Below are 25,805 nucleotides of genomic sequence, written 5' to 3' on the forward strand. Positions count from 1 at the left end.
CTTGTCCTTGCTGTGAATAAATGTTCAGTGAGCTGATTCCAAGTGTCCTGTGTATCCAGATTTACTGGAGTGAGTTCTCCCTTCAGAATCCACTCTTCTGCATCAGTTCACAGTAAATCTCCAAACTGCTTCAGGCACTGTCTGAATGTCAGCTGGATGGCCTGTTCTCATTTTAACGAGGTGATATGTATGACCCAGATTTCTACTATAGTTTGCCTGGTCCAAGTTCAACACAAATGTATTTATCTTCGTGTGTAATGAGGGCTGCAAATAGGTGTATCATGTCTTACCTGTTGGTCTTAATTTGATTAGATCTTAAAGTTAATGATGAAATTCAACAATGATTACTATCTGTTACTATTTGTTTATCATGAGTTTGGATGCTGTGATTTGATACAGTCAGGATTGTACAAAAGTGTATAAAGTTCCTATATTTAGGACTTGGAAATGTCCAAAAACAATACTGCTGCAGAAAGCCCAGCAAATTTTCAATTTTATTATGTTATTGGAATAGTTTAACTTATGCAGCAAATCACTTACTTCCTAGATTCAAATCTGAACCTGGTCCTGACTTGAACCCAGTATCGCTGTCATCTCCCTGCTGTATTTGGAGCAGCAAATATGCTTTAATTGAAGCCCAGCCTCTGCCAATGAGAAGGAACAGTGCTGTAATCATTCAGCATTATGACAGTAGTTGACATCTCATTTTGTCTCCACCTCAGTTTCTCCTCAGAATACTGATTTGTCATTAAGGCCTGAATGCCGTTTGGCTCAGCAGTGTCCTTTTTAAGGTGGAACAAATGTTTTATGTGATTCTCCAAACAGGTGAAAACAGGTTGCTGCTTGCACAAATACTGGTTGACTGACAAGTACATGTCAATGTATTCAATTAAAGAAAATGTTTTCCAGTCATGTTAACATATATTGAGTTCTAAGAATTTTTAGTACAGTACATAAATACCTTAATAATTCCAGTCTTATAGTAATAGCTAATCCTGTTGTAAGAACATGCTGTGAATGTTTTGTAAAAAAAATAACATTAGCTAAGATTACGGTTTGAAAAGCTGTTATAGGATCTACTGATATGTTTTGTGAAAGAATGAATGTTGCCTTCCAAAGTGCTGGCATCCCTTTAATTAGTTTCACTAATCTAAGTGACATTTTGAAAATGGAGCTCAAGAAGTTTGCCTGCACTGATCACACACTGGGCTCCTCTCCACTATGGCTCTCAGGGAGATTATTTTGATGGAGTCTGAAACATGAATGGTATACTGATGTCCCTAAGTGGCCTATGAGACTGTGATTCAGCTGAAACCAGTCACTTGACCATGATAGGAATTAAATCTTCCCACATCACTTGTCCTAGCTTCTGTTTAGAGAAGTTCTGACTTTTCATACAATATGTGGGATTGTGGTTTGACAAATCTTCAGTGTGGCACTTCCATATTTGGTTACTGACAGCACAGTTATGAATTCATTGCATACACTTATGATTCATTATGATTTTCAGCTGCTTGGTTACAACATTGCTTGTTCGGCTCCACTCAGTATCACTTTTAACTGTATTCTATATCTATATATATCACATGGATCCATTATTAGGTTTTACATAGGAATTTCATTCATTTGTATTTACTGTCACTACAGCCTGGTAAAGATCAAGAAACTAATCAATTCCTGCAGATTAACTGTTAAATGGCAAAGAACTTTTAATCAGTGTAATTTGGAATATGCTGAATTATATTAAGATGAAATTATTCAGATTTTGCCTCTGCTCATAATCCTTTAAAAAAACATATTTGCATAATCTCAGTTAAAATGGAATTATTAGCATCAGCCAGCTCTGGGAGGACATCACATGAAAGTCACTTCTTTCCGTGTCAGATGAGAGGAATAGAAGAGCACTATACAGTGTGTGGTGTCAAACACACAGTACTCCTTTATATCCAAACCACACTGACTTGATATTTTAATGAGAGCATTTCAAAAGACTAATTTATAATCTGCAGTCATGGGACACACTGATATTTGCCTAGAAAGGCAAATTTAGCTTGGTTTCATAATTAGCTGGACTTCTTGTTGTGCCACCCGTGATTAATTTGAGCAGGCTGGGTTTGGGCTTCATGTAGTTAAAGGGGACTCTTTCATGTGGACCAAACTTGTGACAGTTTAATAGATCTGTTTGTAGTTTATAGCTGTACTGTAGGCAGGAACTGCATTAGTGTCCTGAGGGGGATGATGGGAAGTTGTCAACACTATAAACAGCCCCAGTTCAAACTCAGTGTGAGACCTGAGCTGGATGTTCTCTACATGAGTTTTCCTTTGTAATTACAACAGATTTAACTGGATTAGCATGCTAACATTCTTGGCTGTTCAGATTAGCATGGTAACGTTTTCAGCTTCCAAGAACACATTAGATAAGAGGCGCTGGACAGAAAACAAATCAAGTTGCAGTTCATATGTGCTTGTCTTAAACCATTAAAGCAGCAGTGTTACATTGTTTATTACATGAATCTTCAGGATATGACTGATTAGACCATTGTGGAAAACTCTTACTGTGATTCAAAGGTCGCAGGTCTACTGGATATTGTAGATGGTTGTTTGCTGTGTTGTTGATGGCTTTAGTGTAACCCTCTTATGTTACATAGTACATAGAGATGTGTGTGCATGCTGACATTGCTCAGGGTAGCATATGTGTGCACCATATGTTTGAGGAGATTGTTGGTACGCAGTTGGTTAATCGGCTCTTCAACACACAAACAATGCACATGTAGTTCCAGTCAACCTATCAGGTGAGTTCAGTGCCTAATCCCTACCCTGTGTATAAAGCTACACTGCTCCACCTGGCCCTGATACAACATGTGTGGATATATATATATTTAAACATGTGTCCAATTAGACTTTGTCCCTTCACCAACATGTGACCTAAAGTAAATGTGAACAGAGCTTACATTTTAAACCAGTACTTAAAGTGGTGCTCTGGTTTCTGTAATCAAATGGTGAGTCTTTTTTTTTTTTTTTTTTTTAACTGTCTTTATCTCAAAGGGTAAATCTAACCCTTGGCTGACTGTTGATCTGACTGTTGTGTCACTATGTATAGGTGCTGATTCTGTCTGGTAGCAGGGTATGACATTTGGTAGAGAAGGATTAGAAATCCTTATCCCTTGAAAGAGCTACACAGACATAATAACACTGAAAATCAACAGGTCAAAAACCAAAGTCATAAAATAAGGATACCTGCTTTACTCTTGAAATAAATTTGGGTCAAGTTTTAGGAATAATTTCTTACGGAACTAACTCTCCCATTATAAGCTGTTTGGTAGTAATTCAGGCTTCAGGTCTGAGCTAAATCTGCTTTGTGCCATCAGGACATGGGCACAGCCTCTCTACGACCCTTAATACAGTGAGTTGAAGAAGCTTGTTACTATAACCAAATTTATTTGACTATATACCATATAACAGTTGTACCATATACATCCTGAATTCCTTGGAATGCTCTAAAAGCACAGCAGTACAACTACTTTATAGTTATATATGTTTGTGCATCTCTTTTTATGTCTCTATTATATATAGATATAGAGGTAAATACATGTAAACACATGGAGTCCATATGCTTTACCCTGAGGTGGCCTGCTTTCTAATATCTCTGATGTCCAGAGATTAGGCTGCTCTGACCTCAGGACCTGCCCTGGCTCAGTCCCACACTGAGATTTACTGTTAGTTGGCTCTAAGAGCCAAATGTTCAAGTCCTTCCTTCTGTCGCACCCAGGACCCTGAAATTCTGGCCAGTGGCAGGGGATTAAGTTAGCCAAGGCTAATTTTAAACAAAACCCAAATGCTACAAGGACGTGAGAATAACAAAGCCTCTATGACGCTCCCAGAGGATGGCAGCTCTAACAGGGATCTTTTTCTTCTGATCACACTGGATTTTATATGATTTCATGTGATTTTGACTTTATCCAACAAAGCTGTTTGGTTAAAATGGAAGCTGGAGTTTGATCTTGTCAAGAAATTATGGGAATAGGCAGCTCCTTTGCACCAAGATCTGATCAAATCTTTACCATAAGGTATGTCAGATTTTGAGGCTGTGACTGTCTGAATCTGTTATCAGGGATTTTGGTAATTGTTCATTTTTAGAGGCTGCACTGGCATAGAATGAATAGAGCAGCACAATGAGGTCACTGTATATGTTCTACCAGCATACCTGTATACTGTAGGGCTTTTGAATGTGTCATGACACATGAAGCAGATAGAATTGAGCTAATAAAAGAAGATTTATGTAAATCATTTATGGTTCAAAGCATTCTAACAAAGGCTTTTATAAAGTAGGAACTGTATTTGTAGGATTGCTATTGCAACAACACATCATCAGTAGGGTAAAACTAACCTGTTACCATATACATTATGTGTTTTAGTATGGAAAGATAAATGTAAACAACACCAAGCTTGTGTGACACCACAGCAGCCTGTTTTATATTCAACACGATGTATAGTAGGGATTCTCTTTGCTACAGAATGGGCTGGGATTGAGTTCTGCATGTGAAGTCTGCCTGTAAATGGAACAATATTAATTTTATTTTGTTTGTTTATGAACTTTTTCTTTGTTTGTTACTGGATGTTTGCATGGCAAAAGCATTTTCTTGATTTTAATGTATTATTTGTAACAAAAAATGTATTTCATATGTTTCTAATGAGTTGTAGATTATGTCAGTAACATCGCTGACAAAACTTTTGTAGTAAATGTATTTACTCAAAACTAATTTAATACTTCATTTTTCTGTTTTTTTATTTTTTAAATTTTTTTATGACCAGTCTAAATTGTTATATTTGGCATCACTTACAGGGTTTATAGTCAAAACTGAATCTGTGTTGTTGCGATTGTAATGTGCATTCTTGATCAAAGTGTTTTATTTTATTGCATGTCTTAACCTTGTCTGAGCTGGTCCTTAGAGGAGTTTATTCAGCAGTGTCTCCGTGCTCTTATCACAGAGTGAGCTTGGCACCCAGGCAGAACCTCCCGCGGATTATCCTCAAAGGAATCTTCCAGGGGGTTAAAGTGGTTCGAGGACCGGACTGGGACTGGGGCAACCAAGACGGTGAGTAGTGTGTGGGGGACTGTTCATACCCTGGTGCTGCTGATTCAGCAGGCCCCCTACCTTGTTGAGCTGTACCGCTTCAAAGTATTTCACCATCCACAGCCCATAATAACGTCCTAACCTCTCATCTCATTAACCTGCAAAATGTTAATATGTGTCTGTGTGCACATATACAGCCAATGACTCATCAGAGTCTGTGCCACATATGTGCCTGTATCTCTGTGTGTCTTTATAAAGTCCTTGTTCAGTGCTCTTTATGTTCTTTGTTTTGTTTTTTATTTTTCCAGTCCAGTGTATTGTCCAACAACTGAATACAGTCTATGGTCCAAGAGCTGTGAAAGTGGAGAATAGAGATCACTTCTTGCTGTGAATTGTGTGTTTGTGGCTACATGAATGTCTGCAAGTTTACATGCAAACCACATGTCTATCACATGTCTGTCCTGTTGCTGTTTTGAAAAATGTGCTCTCTTTCAGATCCCCTACACTGGTGGATGTTTGAAATAGTTAATTGAAAACAGCCTTCCACATCAATGGGCTAAATGACAACCCTTGAATGTTCCCTTTAGGGGAATAGTGTTAATATGTATTTATGTTTCCTGGTCTGGGGTTGCCGTTGTCTCTGAGAATAGCAGTGCTCCCTTTTCTGAACTAGAGTGAATGAGTCAAAATGTCCTTTTGGTGTCTTTGAAATCAGCACCCTGGGGTTTGGTTAAGTCACTTATCAGGCTTAAATGGTGTATGTGGTAAGTGCATACAGAATGCCCTGAGCATGCTCAGAAGCCTCCTGCCAACCATGGAGTCTTAGGGGTCAGTAGTTTGGTTGGTGTGTTTATTCACTGAGGTAGCCTAATTAATTTAATGACTTACAGTCTAAAACAAAGGGGGTGTTTGTTTAATGTTAACTCTAATTTTATAATTTTGATGTTTTTGTATTTTCATTTTTAATTTCTCAGGTATTTGATTTGTGGGAAAATGCATGAAGAACTGAGCAACCTCTAGAAAATGGAATTGAATGAAGATTTTTGCCACACACCTTTGTTTCTGTCTCAGAGGCAGTGTGTTCCATTCTGAGCAGATATTTAATATTGTCCTTGTCGCACATTTTCCTGATGAAAACATGCCAGAATCCACACTCTTATCTAACCTTTAACCTTTAATAAGCTGCTCCATTATTGTTTCTTGCATATTTGTGTGCATTTGTGTGTGTGTGTGTAGGTGGGGAGGGTAAGGTTGGGAAGGTAGTGGACATTCGTGGCTGGGACACAGAGTCTGGTCGCAGTGTGGCCAGTGTCACCTGGTCTAATGGGACTACTAATGTCTACCGAATGGGTCACAAGGGAAAGGTGGACCTCAAATATGTGTCTGATGGTCAAGGAGGCTTCTATTACAAAGACCACCTACCAAAGCTCGGTAAGACAGACAGGTTTCTCTACCAAAGTATGCATTCTTTAGATACTTAGTCGTTTATTCATCAGTTGGTCAGTGAATATAATTGAAACATTTGGAGACGGCAGTTTATTTAGCAGATACTGGCCTTGAAGAATAATCTAATTCTTGATTGTTTTCTCACCTCTAATTTATCTCCCATAAATCATTTTTTGTCTGATGTAGGAACAGTTTAACCAGAAGCTTATTGGGTTTGTAAATACTTAAGGAGTTTTTAATTAGTTTGCTTACTGTTATGTTTGAAGGTGACATTTTCAGAAATTACAATGATATAATTGTTAATATTGGAAAATATTGACATACCGATGTTAATCCTGAACTACTGTTGGTCTTGGCTTTCAAAAACCCACAACCTGTTTGTTGATGCTGACATATGTCCATCCAGGGGAGCACGCTGAGCTACAGCGCCAGGAGAGTGCTGATGGCCACTCCTTCCAGCAGGGTGACAAGGTCAAATGTCTCTTGGAGGTGGACATCCTGCGACAGATGCAAGAGGGCCATGGAGGGTGGAACCCCAAAATGGCAGAGGTACTAAAGTCTAAAAAATCTATAATGAAGAAGTACAAAAGGGTTCTTCCCTTGTTTTTTTTGGTTTACAACAAATTCTGAACTCTTAGTAATGTGCACATAGTATGTAGTTTTTATGTTTTAGACAAACATGGCCTCAGTCAAAACACACATGGTTCTTGAAAACTGATGTACAGAATATTTATATAAGTGGCTCAGATGGATGATGGCGTGCAACAGAGTGAAAAGAAGCAGGGCATTCGACTCTCACAGCTGCTAAAGGGAACATTAAGGTCAGAGCTATGCAGAGGGGGACCCAGGGTGAAACAGAATATTTGTGTTTGCAGTACATTTGCCGGATTGGGACTGTTCATAGAATCACTGACCGAGGAGATGTCAGAGTGCAGTACAGTAACAACATCCGCTGGACTTTCCATCCTGGGGCCCTCACCAAGGTACTGAGTTTCTACCAGATGAATTCCAGTAGTTTTTTACAGATGAGTGGAGGTTTATCAGTCTGTCTTCAGTTGATTTTAATAGCTAGTCACTTCTGTTAATAATTTCTCTGCCTTTATCACAGGTGAACACTTTTGGAGTTGGTGAACTAGTAAGAGTATTGGAGGACATGGAGAGTGTGAAGAGACTGCAGGCTGGCCATGGAGAGTGGACGGACAGCATGACTCCCGTATGCTCATCCAACCTTATAATACAATACATGGTATCCTGATAATGCACACTGCCCTGGCACCTTAGCTGTAGCCATGAATGCAGAGGTGCTTTCTTGAGTCACAGGACATGGACTTGATTTATGTTAGATCAGTCCGGTCATAGCCATAAATGCTGCGTGGACAGGAAGGAAAAGTACAATTTCAGTGAAGAACACAATGACTGAAAAAGAAACAAAAATTTGCACGTCTATCTTGATGTGGCTGTTGACTTTGGATTTCATATTCACGACTTGAGACGAACTTGGGAAAAAAATGACTTTAACCAACCAATGCATTCTCATTTACTCAGGTTATTTGCTGTTTGTGTGCAGGATGTTAACTATGTCACTCGCTCATGTAAGGCCTTTGTTTGGCAGACGTCCCTCTGAATTAAGTGTGACCTACTTGATGAAAATTGGATGTACTGGAAGTAATCAGGTTTAGATCTGTTTCCTCGAATGCAACCATGAAGAAAAGAGGCATGGAAACTGGTTGTGTAAAAAAACATGATAGTTCCTTCTCATCCATCCATGCCATATCCACCTCACTTACTGTTTTGTCCTAGGTGCTTGGGCAGGTCGGCAAGGTGTTGAAAGTATATGCGGATGGTGACTTACGGGTGGCATTCGGAGGTCAGACTTGGACGTTCAACCCAGCGTGCCTCTCTGCTCAGCCTGTGGAGGTGGATGCCAACCTCATGACAGCTGAGAATCCCAACGAATCTGGAAGTAAGGCCTCTACCAGGACGAGGGGACTCATCTCTAACGCTCCAGCATGCCATCACTCATACTCCCCTGCCCTCATTCCAGCTCTGCCTATGTCTTGCATGCTTTCACATATAGACTGCAACTGTGGCATTAATGGCCACAGTAGCAGCCATTTGCTATCTGTCTCTTTTTCAGCAATGTGTGCAGTGTCCCTTTCTTGTAATGTCCTTAACTATAGTATGTCATGATTCTGCATGTTGACATCAAGATGTTTTGGCAGCCCAGCAGACATTTATCACCATGTCAAAAGTTCGAAGAAGTCTCTTACTCATGACTATGTCTATTCTGTGCATGTGCTCAGTGCAGCAAATGGGAGGTGTGTGTGTGTGTGCTCAGATTACACTGCATGGAGGGACATTTTGACTCATTCCTGTGTTTTTTTGCATTGGACTCACCCTTGACAAATTCATTAACCAATGTGACTTTGTGGTGCTATTTTGGTCATCTGCAGGGCTTGTTACATCATTTTCTAATCATGTTGTTCAGATTAGACTGATTAAATCATCCCTGTTGTCACTCCTGTGTGTCCCCTTTTCACAACCATTATCTACCCCCCCCCCACCTCTCTTCCTCTGACTACATCTGTGTTCAGGTACTGTCATCTCAGTGCTGGAGAAGCTTCTGTCTCAGTCTACAGAGCAGGACAATCCCAGCCGGCTGGTCATTGAGGCAGCACACGGCAGTGCCAACAAAGTGCGGGAGTTGGTGCAGAAGTATCCCGACAAGGTTAGTGCAGCACTCCTTCTCTTTGCTGCAGTCCACTGTCTGTTCCAAGAGTTCCTTCCACCAGAACACCAAAGTTGGGGGTGGGGATTGTAAAGGCCAGATGACTTAGTGAGGCAGATACAGTACTGTATACAGTATATAGTCACTCTTCTAGTTCTTCAAGTTTGTTAATTGTTATTGAGTTGTTAATGAATGATGGTAACATATATAATACACATATAGATAAGATAGCAATAATGGTGAACACATGATTGATTGTGAATGATCAAGGTGGGAAATGTAGAGTCATTTTTCCAAATGAGCATTATTTATAGCATTAAACCAAGTCCACTAGAATGGCAATAGTATTTTGGTTTGATGGCAGGGGCCAAAAATCAAACGTTGTGTTGAAGCTGACTCTTAATAGAAAAAATAGAAAAAAGATCATCCACACACTGACGCCCTATGGTTTACCTATGGTCTATGGTTTGTATCTGTTATCATCATCATTCTGACTGGAATTTAAATAGACAGCAGAGTAGTAGGAGTAGGTGATATTGATATGTATGTAAGATATTTTCAGAAAATGTGATGGAGAAGCCATTCATTGGTAAGTTAAATAACTGTTATTTATTTAATATAGCGAGTTACATAAATAAAACACTGTTTTGCAAAATTGTGTCAGCCTAACTCAGCTCTAAACATTCCTGCTCATTATTTGTAACCTGTCTTTAATGGCCTAAAACAACCAGAGATTTTAAAGTGTCAGATAACCTCTATTTAATGATAAACCTCTTTTTCCTTTGATATATATTAACTGTTGTTGGCAGACCAAACAAGTACACTGTTGTTTTTGACTGAAAACTCAATCCTAAAACACAAATCCATTTTCCAGTTAAAATAGAAAACCACCAGAGTTTCATAAAACCAAGATAATAGAACCAGAGTTTACGAGCACAAATGTGAATGTGCAGTCTGAAGTTCATGCTAAATGAAGCTGATATGAATTATGCTAAACTAACTTTGGTCAGCTTGTAGAATTGAAATGAATATTGGTATTATAAATACCTTTACATAGCACCAATGCAATATTATCTGAGATGTAAAATTAGTGACAAAGGAAGTAAATTGTATTGTAGTAAAATCAAAGAAAAGTATTTTATTTATGTTCTCAACTACATTTCTACTTCTCTATGCTGATGATCACACTACTTATTAGGATTATGTTGTGAGGGTATGACTAACGTCATTACTGCTCATGCTCAGATTATTTCCAGTCACTCTATGTTCAGCTCCGTTAGCGTCCTGGCCACCGTAGCTTCTAATGAATCTTCAACCATGTCTGTGGCCCTGGCAGGTGGATATCAAGAACCAGGGCAAGACTGCATTGCAGGTCGCTGCTCATCAAGGCCACATGGAGGTGGTCAAGGCCCTGCTGCAGGCCAACAGCTCTATCGAGGTCAAAGATGAAGATGGAGACACAGCGTTACACTACACTGCGTTTGGGTGAGGGAACACAGTTTTCAGAATTCAGTGGTGCAGAGATGCAGCTCTGCTCTTCGTGGTTTAAAAAAAAATACAGAGACAAAGACATAGATGGACTACTATCAATTTAATATAATATCAATTTACAGTAGTGAAAACAAAGTGTTGCTAAACTTACCACCATCTCTCCTGCTCACATCACATTAAGGCATGCTTAGAAGCTTAGCATTTGCAAAAATCTCTATTGTTGGGCATAACATTGTGTTGCTGGTAGCTTGCAGCAGTGGAGCACCATGCAAATGAAATGTCTGAGTTTACAAGGATATGTGGGTAAACTGAGGTTTGTGTAGTCACACATTCTCAGAATAAGCATGTGAATTTTTATATGAAGATTTGACTTAATTCAAAAAATTAATGTGTGTCTTTTTCTGTTTGTGGTGTTTTTTGGTTTAGTAATCAGGCAGAGATTGCACGGCTTCTGTTGAGCAAGGGGGCAAATGTCAACCTCTTGAACAACTCTATGTGCACAGCGCTCCACATCGCTGTCAACAAGGGCTTCACTGACGTGGTGCGAGTGCTGACCGAACATTCAGCTGACGTCAATCTCCAGGTTAGAGGGGCTAACGTGTCCTGTTACTGCACTCTGGCCATCAGTTAAAATTAATTCACCCTCCAATTCAAATCAAAGTCCAAGATAGTAGTGTTTTCTTGAACCATTTGTGTAACATAATGTGTATTATGGATCCTATGTTACTGCAATGTTGTCTGATTTTTTTTTTTTTCATATGTCTATGAAAGAGTATATAAGAGTATATACCCTCTGCAAAACCTTTACCATGCCCCTCTCTGCTTACCCCCTGACCAGTGTTGACAATGAACTCATGACTAAACATGTGGCCAGTGTCAGTCAGTCATCTGAGTGACCATCCTGCTTTTCAATAAGAGAGTTTTTCTTGCAATGTTGATCATTTGTTGCACATATGTCATGAGTCACTCATACATTTATGGTAGTGTGGTTTATGGTGTTTGACTGTGACCCTGATTCACTAGAGCACTTAGGCTTAATGAGGCAGTTTAGTGTCCCTTTTAAAGCTTTTTTCAGACTGTAATATGCCTGAAACCAGGCCTAGAATTCACTTACTAACTCGTTTTTTCCTGCTTGAGTAGTTTGGCTACTTAGCCAAAAACATACCAGCCCAGAGTTTGTTTGTGTGCAGCAAATTTGGACATGTTTTGTTTTCTTTTTTCTTTTTATGTAAAACAGCAATTTCTTTGGGATCGACAAAATCATGTTTCATTTATAGATTCAGGACATCATAGTGTACAATTGTAATGGTTAATACTTTTTTTGCAAAGACAGATGCACCATCCCTTCACTGTGATTAATGTAATTGCCATCATAACAAATTTGTCACTGCATTTTGCTGTCATGTCACAACATGTTGCAAAAAAGGAACAAAAACCTACAGCACCAGTCTTAATGTATGCAACAGCCGCCCTCATGGAGCTACATGTCCATTATTTGCTCTCCTCCATTCAGGATTCATATGGGGACACACCTCTACATGACGCCATTGCTAAAGATTTCCGCAATATTATTGAGATACTGGCAGTGGTGCCCAACATTGACTTCACTCAGCAGAACCACAGAGGCTTCAACCTTCTGCACCATGCTGCCCTTAAAGGAAACAAACTGTAAGTAGAGATCATATCCAGAAATCTTTGGCATGTGTTAAAGCAGTGACATTGTGAACTGAAGGTACTTTCGGGTAAAAAATGATTTGACTTTGTATTTTTTGAGCAAAGATGGATGGTTTTCCAAAAATATTAATATAGCTGAAAGTTTCTTGGAGTCAACACCTGTTGCTGTCTAGACACTCACTATGGACAAAGACAGGGGATGCTCACAGTTTCCAGGTGAGACTTCTCCAAATCTGGCTTGTCATTAGTATTGTGTTCACCAATTAAACCCAACTACTTGTCAACAATGTGAATCTCTAAGATGCAAAGTCAAGAAAATCCAGTTCCTGTCAAGTGTGTGATGTCTATTCCTTTCATTCTGCTCAGTGATCTGGTAGTTTGAAAGCATGTGGAAATTATGGTTATGGGTGGGTGTGGGGGGGGGGGGGGCTCATCCCACACAGCCTCTGCTTCCATCAACAGGCTTGCAGTCAATATGTGGAAAAAATGCAGTAACATTTACTTTTGCACCTTGTTTCCCTACACATGGATTTGTCTTCCAATTTTTTTCCCCCCAAATCATTTTGTGTTATTTTTCTACTGTGCAAATTTGGGATTTAAGGGAGGACAAAAAAAACACTAGAGAGAGAGAGCTAGTGGAAGATTAGCTCAGCCCATTTTAATCTAAACCGTGATGCTTGAGGCCAAACATCAAGGCTGCTGCCTCACTGACACCTGTCACAAAGGCTCCATTTTCTTCTGACTGAGTTAGTTTTGGGCTATTTGATGCTGAAGGTGCTTTATCACAAGCTGGTCCTAGATGGAGAACAGACCAGACAGGCGGAAATGCACTAGATAACTGTTCTTCCAATGAAAAGGTTTCAATACCTGAATATAAATGGTACATCTGGCTCTTTTTTGGTCACATCAGCTCCCACACTCTCTGAATAGCCTAAGAATACAGAGACATTACACCAAAATCAAGAGTTAGTGATTCCATTTTTGAGATTTTAAAATTCAGAGTAGCACTGGTAATCTGTTTTACATCTGTTTTAATTTGTAGTGCTGTACAAATTATTATAAATGATAGTTTTACTATTTCACACCAACCTCTACAGTTGCGTGGACTTAAATTCAATATTTACAAATTATTTCTATCATCACCATCATATATCATATTGTCATATATCTAATGCAGGCATGACAGCAACTGGGCAGCACTGATTTCATCTAGAACATATTTTTCTCTTGTCTCATTCATCAGCACAATTGATTCATTGCCTAAAAAACACCTCAGCAGGTTATTTATCCAGATTGATGATATGTAAATTCTTATTTTTATTATTTTCAGTGCAGTCATGTAAATCACTGTGAATAGATTGAAAAAAAATGAACAGGGTAGTAAGTCTCCTTAAAGGTCTAAGAGATGTAGAGTTAATATAATATTTTTTTATAGTGCACCAAATCTGTCTGACCACGGTGAGGTTCCTGCTTCTCCTGCTTTTACAACCTCATATGAACTCTCCATCTGAGATTATAACAAACCCATGTAATGGAAAATTGTGCTGGCTCTTCTTAAAAAAGGGCTGGGAAGGAATAGAAGCAAGAATGAAAAAACACGAGACTAAAATGTCCGTGTATGTTATGTAATTTGCTTGAAAATGTGCTGGAAATTTCTGTTCTAAAGAGTGGAAGCACTGTTATTATCATCAGTAAAGATTTTCAGCCTCAGAGCACATGACAACAATTTGGTCCTGTGGTATTAGGCTGCTGACTGTCCACCATCTACTGGATGCCAGTCTTTCAAGCAGTAAACCAGTGAAAAATAAACAAAAGTAAATACAGTTTTCTCATCAAAGTGCTAAATTCTGACTTCTGTATTTCACCACCTAGTTGTTCACATTTTGTCATCAATGAAACAGCCCTCTCTCAGTTCTTATTGTACACTTCTTAAAAACGATCCCTCAAAAAATGCACAGGTCAGCTCTGTACATGAGTAGAATATGTGGACAAATGATGACTGGCAACCAACAACTGCAAGAGAGTGCAGGCCACAGAAGACAGTCATTTAATGAATGTCCAATCTGTTCGAGCAAGTGTCATATGTACAGTGCTGGGAGTTTATGCTGCGCTTCCCAGCATTCATTTAGCTTGACAAGAGCTGCTGCACCAAATGTAGAGACAGGATTTACAGTGTTCAGGCTCAGCTCAATTCACCACTTCATCCATATATCATCAAGCAGGCCTAGGCTGCATTGATACAGTCCAGGTGCTGTGCACCTTTTGTATGTTTTCCTAGCTTATTTTGACTTCAGTACAGTTTATAGTTGCAGTTTGAATTTCCCCAGACGTTAGATTGAGGGTGACTTTAAACTTTGTTGAGGGAATTAAAGATCAATAGTGTTTTTAAGATTTTTTTATTATTATTTATAGCTTTTTAGTTTTCTTATTTTCTACCTGTCATTGTTAGTTTACTCTGTACCTCTGCCTGGGATCGTTCCTCTGGTAGCCAGATTGATGGTTACTCTCCTAAGCTTTAAAATTAAACACCATTCATCCACATCCCATCCTTTTTTTTTTTTTGATGCTATTCTGGAGTTCCTGTGAACAGCTGCAACCCTTGGTTGTTTTTTGTGACAGAAGGACAAGAAATGTTTTGTTTATTAGAATTATTTATTGTGAGCAAATGGAAAAAAAGGGGGCAAGAGGCCAAGTTCACAGACAGTCCTGGGAAAGAAAAGAAACAAGGCAAGAGGACAGATTTACTTGAAAACAACGGCTACTTGTCTGGATTTTCTGTAATGACATGCCCCTGTACAGTAGCTTCATTGTTTTCTTCTCACTTTCAGCAGTTCCCCTTTATTCCCTCAAATCTTCTTCTATTCTTCCTAATATTCCAGCAGCCCTCTTCCAATTCATCACTGTCTTTCTGGACTTACATTGTGCTTGTTTGATACACACCAGATACATTTCCTTGGATACTGTCATATTTAATTACACACCAAATCAAAATCTTTTTTTTTTTTATTTCAATAGTCGTGTGATTAGTACTCATCATTATGAATTTCTTCTACTTATGTCAAGCTTTGATCAAGAAGCAATACACAAACAAACATGATGCAAACTCCCAGAAATAACCAAATGATGACTTCAGCCTCCAGAAAAGTCATCACCAGTGTGCCCGAGATGCCCTCTGGCTGTTTTGTGCGAAGGTATGTTTGTACAAAACTGCCCAAAATCATCAGCCAAGTCTGAATATTCATGAGCACACAAGAGTAACAATTATGGAAATAATGCAGTGAGGCATAGTAGTCACAAAGGACACACAGCTGACACGGCTGTTACCCAAATAGACAGGCTACTTCAGAACAGCGAGGGCGAGTGCTTTAAGTTAATGAAGGTGCTCTGGAGACGGCTTTAGAGCAGGAATTTTATTTCCTTCTGTCAATACCTCCACCACACACACTCCCACACACACTTATCTGCACTGCCAGTGCCAGTGACAGCCTTCATGCTTAATAATACACCCAGAAGAGATCACAGCTATACAGGACCACATATGTAACAAGGTGTTCCTTCCTGTGCTCCTCAATGGTTAGGTCCTCGGTAATGCATTGAAATCAGCAGTGTGCTGCTGTAAATGTTGTAATCTATAAGGTATCATATTTAACGTTGCATTAAAACTGTTTCTATTGTACTCGTGAAAATAATTTAATTTCTCAGGTTCCCGTTACAATATTGGGAGAGTTGGTGTGTTAATGAGCAGGCTCACAGGTTGTTTGGCTGCATCTGCCATTCAATCCATGATGGTTGTAAACTGCTAAAATCCAAGAAGATCATGTCTGACATAAATGCTTTCATGTTGTTAGGGAAGGGCCAGTTATTAAATGTTTAACACTTCACTCATCACTATGCAACAGCAATATCTTAGGTAAAGCAAGATTAGCTGTAATAAAAAATGCAAATCATATTAGTCATTTGTGTTGCGAGGTTTTTATAAAAGAGGTCTAGAGCTAGCTAAACGTAAAAGTTAAAGTTAGAGCCTATCCCAGCTCTGTGGAGCCTATTTTATACAAATAATAGTACATGATGAAATGATTGGAATCAAAATCTAAATATAATCATTTGTTTCAATTTACTTTTTAGAGATCGGTCATTTGTGTACATTCTGTACTGTGAACATTCTTTGCTTCATTGCATGTATTGTTTATTTGCTGGCCATGTTTTGTTATAATAAACTTGTCAGATTGGCAATGTAGTAGCTTAGACTGTACTCTTGGATGGATATCACATATATTATTCATTATGAATTATGTTGATGTTCTGCTAGATGCAAGTTATTGAGTGATGTGTTTACATTTTACTAGTTTTCCATCCATTATCTATATCACTCTTCTGCAGCGAATTATTCTCTAATTCTGCAGCAATGAGCTTTATTAAGGATCTGTCCCTGGTGTGCTGTCCTTATGAGCAACACCAATGTTTCCAAATAGTTAAATCCAGCAGAGCAAACATCCATTGAAAATTTCGCTCATGTCCTAGTGAAGCATGGTGTCATGCAGTACTTGCTTCCTGGTCACTAAGGCTGTCAGCTTGAATTTCACACGTCATAAAACAGACGCAGCTAAAAAGCAAAGGACAACACAAGTTACAACATTGCAGCCCAGCCTCCTGCTGCAGCATCAGCCCATTGCATGAATCACAAAAAAGTTGTGTTGATGTGTGCAGCTAAAGGTCTTCTCTTGCATTAACCTCCATGTTAAAGATAGCATGCTCTGACAAAAATAGATGAGTGTCCATGTATGTAGGAGTACAATTTGTGACCGTGAAAGACGTGACGGTTTGAAGTTGTATCAGGCATCAAACTGTGTCTTATGTCGATATATACTGTATGATCCTTATTGTAGTATAGTACCCTGGTTGAATACTGTCTATGATGGCAAGCTACAGTGATAATAATGATCTACTATTTAAGGCTTGAAGCATTAATTTACAGTAACACTGGTGCTGGTCCTGTTCATGTTAGCTAGCTGTACGTCACCAGGACAGTTGGGCTATATTTAGTGAGAACTGGCTCCCTGCTGTGCCTCAGTGTTTTCTTCTTAGATCGGCTTGTTAACACTTCTACAACAGCTGCGTCTCTGTCCAAGCTCATGTCAAGCAGACGGTGACACAGGATGATAATAATAGCTTCACGTTGGACAGCTTTTGTTCATGTTACACTGTGTCGTAGTGGTGATGTTAATGCCTTGTCACAGGTTGATGTACATAATACTAGACTTAAATCACCTTTCACAAAAAAATGAATACTTCAAGGTCTGAAAAGGTCATTGTTTCAGATAAGTGTTTGAGATGGTAACAATCAGTGGAGCCACTGTTACAGGGATAACTCGTCTTAACGTAAGCCGTGGACCACCAGGATTGTTTTTCACTTTGGATAATTTAATTTTTCTGTTGTTTGTCCTGGTGACAGAGCCACAGAGAAGATCCTGGCCCGAGCGCGACAGCTGGTGGACGTTAAGAAGGAAGACGGCTTCTCCGCGCTGCATTTGGCTGCTCTCAACAACCATAGAGATGTTGCTGAGATCCTCATTAAGGAGGTGAGCTAAATCTTTACATTCTAGAGGATATTTTTACATTTTACAGAAATGTTGGATATTTTCTCATCGTATGAGACACTGTGTTTCCCTACCTCCTTTTCCACAGGGCCGCGGCGACATCAACATCCGAAACAACCGCAACCAGACACCTCTGCAGCTGGCAGTGATGCAAGGCCACACAGACCTGGTGCAGCTGCTGGTGGCTGAGGGGGCTGACGTCAACATGGAGGATGAGGACGGTGACACGGCCATGCACGTGGCCCTCCTCCGCCCTCAGCTGGCCAACGTTATGCTCAGTCCTGCTGTGGGAACGAGCAGTACCGAAGAGAGCGACGAGGGGTGTTCCTCCACATCACTGTACAGCAGGGTGAGAACCAAGAAGGAGGCTGGAGGGGAAGTAGCATGTTCTTGACTTGCCCTTTTGAACTTTTTAGATTTTCTATCTACATTGTATTTGCTAAGTTAAGCTACAGTGGCTGCCCCAACTAACTTCTTAAGCTTTATCAGAGAATCAGGCCTACCATCACTGTGTATTCCCACTAACCTCACCAGTAGCCCCTATTTCACAACCTCTCTGAATATATTATGGCCCTTGACCTGTCATAGCAGCTGAAGTACCCTGCTGTCACGGTGTAAATGTATCCACCTGGTGACGAGAGTCAGAAGCTTGTCTTTTAATCTTTTTCATGTTTTACCAGGAGCCACAAAAAGTAGTTTAATGTTCCTGATGAAACAACCTTGACTCCCTGCTCTGTGCAACACTGTTAAATGAGCACTTTAAATACTCCTACATCAGTGGCTGTTGATATTGTTCTACCAGTGAAGAACATCCTTTCTAGTCCATATGACCACAAACACTGCAGCTCCACTCAACATCCTGGGCTCCTGCCAAGCCACACATGCACACGCACACCACGCACACACACAATCACAAACACACACACACACACACACACACACACACACACACACACACACAGCTTTGAAGGTGGCTAGACATTAAGCCGTAGGGCTGTTTGGCCACTGTCAGGCAGATGGGTGACTGGGGCAGTTCTTCAGCACTGATTAGATTTGGGTTTATGTCTCAGTCTTAACTGGATTGCACTGGTTTTATTTCGGTTATCTCTTAGTTGTTCACCACCAGCTGTGTCCTTGACAATGTTGTTAATGTATTCTATCATTAGCACAAGTTTCCAGTGTTATTAAGACTATGTTTGTAGAACATGGTCTCTATATTAGTCATGTTTATTTGATCTTCTTTTTTTGTCTCTATCCCATTCTCTCTTCTGTTCATCATATGTGTCCCTAGCTGAGTGCTTCAGGTCTTCTGGGGAATGCCGAGTTAAGTGTGGGGGCGGCTATCGCTTGTTTTCTAGCGCAGCAAGGTGCTGACATCAGCTACGCCAACCACAAAGGCAAGAGTCCTCTGGACCTGGTGGCAGACAGCAGCATGCTGCAGCTCATCAAGAGCTTCTCTGAGAAGTACAGGTCTGCAAAATAGGGTCAAAATGTGTGACATTCATTTACACTGCCAGCTGCAGCAGAAATATGTTGTACATCTTTACACAGTAGATGTGTGTTGTCTGGTAGATTGCAGTGTCTGCAGGCCATCACATGTGGACAGGGTCTGAGCAGTGCCAGCCTGCGCCGAGTCCACACTACGCCCAACACTATGACCAACCTGGTTCTTCCCACACCGCCAGGGCCCAGCGAATGCCTCATCTGCTCCGAGTTGGCTCTGCTGGTTCTCTTCTGCCCCTGTCAGCACAGCGTGGCCTGTGAAGGTTTGTACAGACTGGAGTTAGTGCAGGGCTGATAGGCAGATCACAGGTGTGTAAGTTGAAAGAAAATTATAGAAAAAAAATATTTTCAGTTATAAAGTCTACCACTGCATACTCAAATGGTCTTTTAAGGTTTTTCAACTGTGATCAACAAACCTTAGCCACTTTTTATTTCAAATATGGTAGAATTAATATTCTTTGTTGGATAGTATGTCATCTTGTATTCGTTTTGTATTTTTTGCGTATTTGCTGACAATGTCCTTGTCTTCGCAGAGTGCGCCCATCGAATGAAGAAATGCATCAAATGCCAAGTCACAATCACCAAGAAAATTAGACAAGGTAAGACTTGTTTTTTATGTTGTGATATATTTGCATGTACTGTCTAAATGGCTCATTAGTTTTATTGTCAGTGAACCACAGCTTTGGGCAGTAGAGTAAGAACCTCTGTGTTGAGAACAAGCCACGACTGAATTTGTCAGACATTTTGAGCTATGCCATAGTTGTTATGGTATCCAGCTATTGAAGTTTCAGTTTTTGAAACAGTAGCAGGAAACAGCAAGACAGTGTCATCTTGCCTAAGACTTCACAGCTTGCTTACTTCAGAACACAGTAACCTTCAGTTTTTGTTGGTAAATTCAATTCTTCATTAACCACCCCAGACCAAACAGAGGTGGACTGCAGCCCTGGCAATGAGAATTCGGAGCAGCACAACCTGTTGGAGCAACTGCAGTCTCGCTACCGTCAGATGGAGGAGCGGATCACCTGCCCCATCTGCATCGACAACCACATCAAGCTGGTCTTCCAGTGTGGACACGCCTCCTGCATCGACTGCAGTGCCGCGCTCAAGACCTGCCCAATCTGCCGGCAGACCATCCGTGAACGGATCCAGTTATTTGTATGAGCTTCTCTGTCCTCTCAGCTCAACAACCCAAAGCAGACATAGGAAGGTGTTGGAGAGAAGGGAGGGTGGAGGTGGGAGGGGACAACAATTACCTTTGAAGATCCAGTGACCAATATCTGCCTGTCACACCTACATGCTCATCTCTCACCCCCTGTGTTCAAAAACTGAACATTGGTTGCTTTACTGAGATGCTGCACTACATCTCTGAGAATCCACAGTTTGTTACATTTTGAGCTGTTTCCCTCTCGAGCAGCGCAGAAAGGAACATGTTGATCACTTTAATTTTATTTTCAGCATAAGAACTTCTGCCAAGCTCGAAGGGAAGCAGTTGCAGCGAAGCTGACAGGGGATGCTGCCACTGATTGGTAAGCCAGGAGAAAAAGGTCCCTTATCCCTCTTCCCTTGTCTCTCCCACCCAGCCTCCACCTTGTGTAAGCTGTGCTACAGTATCTTTGCTGCTTTACGTGGATGTCTGTTACCCATCATCCCCTCTGGCTGTCTGGCCTCTTCTGTTTACAAGGCTGCACAGAATCAGTCCCTGTCTTCTCACCCCTCACCTGTCCTGTGAATTATGTTTGCTCTCATTTGTATCAATCTCTTAATAATCACTGTTTGTCTCTGCAGAGGGAGTTGGTATAACTAAAGGCTCTCTATATAATCCCCAACCACTCGCCTGTATGCAAGGGGAAATAAACACTATATATGCATGAGAATATGCATATTGTAAAGCTGAAAATGACTGTGCTGTTATGGGTGATTTGTCGTCGTTGTTTTAATTTCTCTCTGGTTACATTTGTGGGTTTAATGTACCAATAAGTACAGATTTTAATTTATGTGTGAAAGGTGGTATTATTTAGTAATGTCCTTTTTCAGTTGTTTTCTTGGCAAATTGTTTTTGTTTCTACTGAAATTCACCCCAAGCCTATGTCCTCTACTCAGGGTGTCAAATTATTGAAAGCACTTGTGATATCCATAAAAGGTTAAAGATCCCTCACTCTACAGTACAGCCATCATAGAGCTACAGATCAGTTTAGTGGAGGGTCACTGGAATAAAAAAGATCATTAATAAATAATCATAAAATACTGACTCAAAATTGTAGAAGAAATATTCAGTTCACTTAATTAACCTTGAGATTTGTTTCGCTTTGTGACATGAATGTTTGCAGATGATTTTCTGCAACAAAACTGACATCTTACTCCAAGAAATGCCAGAAAATGCCCTTAAACCATCCCAGAAGCACCAGTCAGCTGTATTTTTGTGTTTACTAACTTGGTGTTGGTCTGCCTGTTTGTGTCTGAGGACCACAGTCTGTCTGTTACCTGACTGGTGTACAGACCCAGTGAGCACCAGCGTCAAGTTAGAAGAAGGATACTTGTTTTTTGTTATTTATCCACCAGGTGTATTGTAGGATATAGAACCAGAAGGGCAAAAACATGACATTGTTGTGTTGCATCTCTACTTCCTTGTCTACCTTCCTCAGCAAGTAATTTCATAAGAAACCCCCTTTTCTCCTGAAGTTCTGGATTGTACATCATCTTCATCCTTTATACAGTAATGTTTTGGTGTGTTTTCTTGAAGGGCTTATGCATATGAGAAAAAATATCTATTTTAATCATATTTAATTTTTATTTTCTCCAATAGCCTTCCAAAGGCAGGAGGGTTTTTTTGTTGTCTTCATTAGATCCCATATTTTGGGAGAGCCAATGTTAAAGATGTACATTTGAATGTGAGGGTAAAAAATGTATCCTGTCTCACTCTGCCTTTTTATGTGTAAAGAACAAAAGATTTAACAGAAAGAGCTGGAGAGACTGAAATGTGTTTACCATAAGGTTTACTCTGAGGAAAGAACTTTTACATCAGTGCCAAATCGCATGAGGATGTGCATGGGCATGCACACCCGAATTTATCTTGCCGCACTATGCTAAACCTCTCGGACCTCAAGGGAGGGTTCAGTTATTCCAGCAGTGTGAAATAAACTAAAAGCAAACTGTAAATGTTAACATTTTGTTTAGTTCCAAATCAGAAGTATTAACTCGGCACACTCGGTTACAGTACTGGCATTAGCAGTCGAGCTAATGGTATTAGCCTGCTAACTTTACCTGTAGTGCTCCGAACCTCCTCTTGTTCTCAATTACAAGTGATGCTACACTCACTTCTAAAATATTACCATCCCATTCAAGTGGAGCTTTTTACAAGTATATATATATATATATATATTTATATTTTGTGAGACATTATCAATTGAGAGACAAGTTTCTTACAGAAATTTCAACATTTTAAGGATTGTTCAGTGGTATTCTTAGTTGATGGATTTACAGGCTAAGGCAATAACATTTTAGTAAAATGGGGAAGATGTTTGAGTTGTTTTTTCTTCCCCTTAAGGAGGTCGCTGCAAGAGTGGGAAGCAGTTTCTGTATAAAAATACTATTAAAGCAGCAAATGTTATTATTGGTGTTTGTACAGTTCAGCTCTTGAATTTCTGATGTTGGCCTTATTGTCCATTCCTCCTCTGTTGATGTTTTTTCAGTTGTATTCTGTACAAGAATATTTTGCAATAAATATGGAACAGTTTTTTAAGAAGTTGGCGTAGAGGGTGTTTTTTTCCAGTTAGGAAGTTATTTTTTACTATTACTATTACTATTAAGTGAAACCTTGGTTTTACTGCTCCAAAGCCCTGAGAAACAGTTCCTGTAATCTTGTTTTTTCTCTCTTTGAAACAGTTTAATTTTTCATTTAACATTATTAGGACACAGTTTTACACACAATAAAATATAGATTGAAAATTGAAATGCATATTACATTTTAGAACATGGTGCTCTGTACTTTAGTATTTGAGGTTAAATGTAGGTTACATTTATATATAGGTTATATACATATTATACATATACAGTAGGTTATATATATATATATATATATATATAGTTATTGTAACCTGTGTTTTTGCAACCTTTCTCTCTAGTGGTAACAACTGAATATGTTAGTAATTTACTAAAGGCAGATAATCACAGTGAACAATGACACTATGGCTAAGAAGGGGTCCTCTAAATAAGTATTATTTATGTTCACATTATTAATAGTGTTAAGTAAACCCTTTAAAACCCTTTTCTTGCTGTCTGCCGTCCTGGTCAAACCCTACATTAAAGCTGAAAGGTCATTTTAACTGCCATTGTCCTTTTCTGGAAAGACCTTTAGTCTCTCTAAGAACAGAAACCCCTTCTTGTTTTATCCTGTGAGACAAAGGAAGGCTGAAATAACTCTATTGTATATTGATCTTATATTTTAGTAACAAAATGTCCCCCAGTTACTTGTTTTAAAGTTGTTATGCTTTTCCCTTGTTCCAGCTTGCATATTCAACAATGAAAGATTTTCTTCTTTTATTTCAAAATGTATGTAATAGAATATTTTTTGACCTATTTCACATTGACACAGTCCCACAGCCTCCTCTGTTCAGGTAAACAGCAGACAAGTAGGTTGTGTTTTCTGTAACCCATTTAGACAGCCTGTTTTCTTGTAGTGGCTCCTGTTAAATGCTGCTTTGTGCCAATTAGTCCTAATTGTCTTACGGCTCACATGGCTTTGGCATATGACTCAGTGCTTTAGCAGCGATCCTTCCTGAGGACAGCATGACAGCTTTGAATACAGACACAAACACTCTGCACCACTTTTCCTGTTTTTCTTTATTATTCAGGAAGACAAAAAGAAATGAATGTTACAACAGCAGGTTCTGCTAATGTGCACTAAAATAAATGTGGACTGATTGTTCTTCAGCAACTCTAAGACTTAAATTATTCTTATTTGTCTTTGTAAAGGCTCACATAGTCAGACACACATTCTAGTGGAAAAAAGTTCCACAGAAGAAGAAATACAATCTTATACAATAAAACAAAAGGTTGCTGATAACTCACTTCTTCCAACAAATCACAGATTTCTTCTGCTGTTTGCAGGTGACATGTTCCTATTATTTTTGGGCTGTATGTGTCAGAGCAGTAGAGCTTGAGAGGACAAGATGGGATGAAAGCTCCATCTAGTGGTGCAATGGAGACTGAAAATGATGAATGTTTCCTGTGTGTAAAAAAAATCAAAAATCTGATTCTGTGAAAATACACAAATTGTGATGGAGCTTATTGGCTTCAGTGTCATTACTTTAAAGTGGGGAGTGACTGATTCTATTGAGTGGACTGTATGTAGACCCTGCAATCATTTTCAACGTCAGCACCTCTGACCTGCTCAGTTCTCCTACAGGGGGTGCACATGTTCACAGAACTGAGCCCCATGTGAGCCGAGTCTGTCCCCTGCTATGAACTTAGCAATGGTTCATTTCTCCTCAGTGCTTTCTTTGTGTCTTGGTATCAGCTTTCATTGCTCTCCTGTACAGCACATTACCATCAACACTGTCAACATTTTTCCACAGCTTATTTCCTTTTCTTGGCATTTTCCAACAGTGTGGGAGCTCACATCACACTCAGCTGATCACAGAAGATGAAGAAACATTTGGAATCTGGGATAAAAATAAGAATAAAAATAAGAATATAGTTTAAGGTGAATTAAATTACAGGTTATACCACTTTAAAGGACCAGGCCAGTGATTTTCTCTATCTTGGTTATTTTCCACAATTACTATATAGAAACTAAAGCCAGCAATGAATTTCATCTTTAGCATATGACACTAAAGGGGTAAATGTCATGTACATGTCATCTTTTACCAGAAGATCCATCAGGATTTATTGTTGAAAACCTCTACGTGATTGTTGGTGCGTCCTTGTCACCTCAGTCCAACAAACACGAAACCTAATGGACACGTTTATAAAGTCACTCACCACTTAAAAAAATTCAAAATAAGCCAAATGAATTTCAACAATTTTCACATTTTATTGGATCAGTTTCAGTTTTTTTTAAATCAAGTTACACACAACAAACCAAACAAATGCTTATGAAATGCAAATGCAAAGTTTTTCTTTCCTACTTTGTTCACTTAAAAAAGTTAAAGTTGTGTTAAAGTTAATTTCACACAGTCTTTCTTAAATAAAAACTGGTTGAAGGTAGTGAATTTACTATCTTCGCACTGACCACTGGAAGAATAATTCATGAAGTTGAACTTTTACATGTTATGACGTCCCCCCTTATCTTGG

At 39.4% G+C, this 25,805-nt stretch overlaps 1 protein-coding gene across 3 annotated transcripts in view; it reads left to right on the top strand.

The window, feature by feature from the left end:
• mib2 (MIB E3 ubiquitin protein ligase 2) overlaps positions 1-23,256 on the top strand; it is a 36,707-nt gene extending 13,451 nt beyond the window's left edge. For all 3 annotated transcript variants that reach the window (XM_026332048.1, XM_026332049.1, XM_026332047.1), the window contains exons 4-19: positions 4,990-5,096; positions 6,312-6,506; positions 6,928-7,070; positions 7,397-7,504; positions 7,630-7,734; positions 8,322-8,484; positions 9,116-9,249; positions 10,586-10,734; positions 11,167-11,323; positions 12,254-12,408; positions 17,867-17,993; positions 18,100-18,360; positions 19,303-19,481; positions 19,584-19,777; positions 20,048-20,113; positions 20,434-23,256. In XM_026332048.1, coding sequence (XP_026187833.1) covers positions 4,990-5,096; positions 6,312-6,506; positions 6,928-7,070; positions 7,397-7,504; positions 7,630-7,734; positions 8,322-8,484; positions 9,116-9,249; positions 10,586-10,734; positions 11,167-11,323; positions 12,254-12,408; positions 17,867-17,993; positions 18,100-18,360; positions 19,303-19,481; positions 19,584-19,777; positions 20,048-20,113; positions 20,434-20,675 — 2,485 coding nt within the window. In that variant the 3' untranslated portion in view covers positions 20,676-23,256. The remainder of the gene's footprint in view (positions 1-4,989; positions 5,097-6,311; positions 6,507-6,927; positions 7,071-7,396; positions 7,505-7,629; positions 7,735-8,321; positions 8,485-9,115; positions 9,250-10,585; positions 10,735-11,166; positions 11,324-12,253; positions 12,409-17,866; positions 17,994-18,099; positions 18,361-19,302; positions 19,482-19,583; positions 19,778-20,047; positions 20,114-20,433) is intronic.
• Positions 23,257-25,805: the final 2,549 nt, after the last annotated feature.

This window comes from Mastacembelus armatus, chromosome 7, assembly GCF_900324485.2.
Source record: "Mastacembelus armatus chromosome 7, fMasArm1.2, whole genome shotgun sequence".
NCBI lineage: Eukaryota > Metazoa > Chordata > Actinopteri > Synbranchiformes > Mastacembelidae > Mastacembelus > Mastacembelus armatus.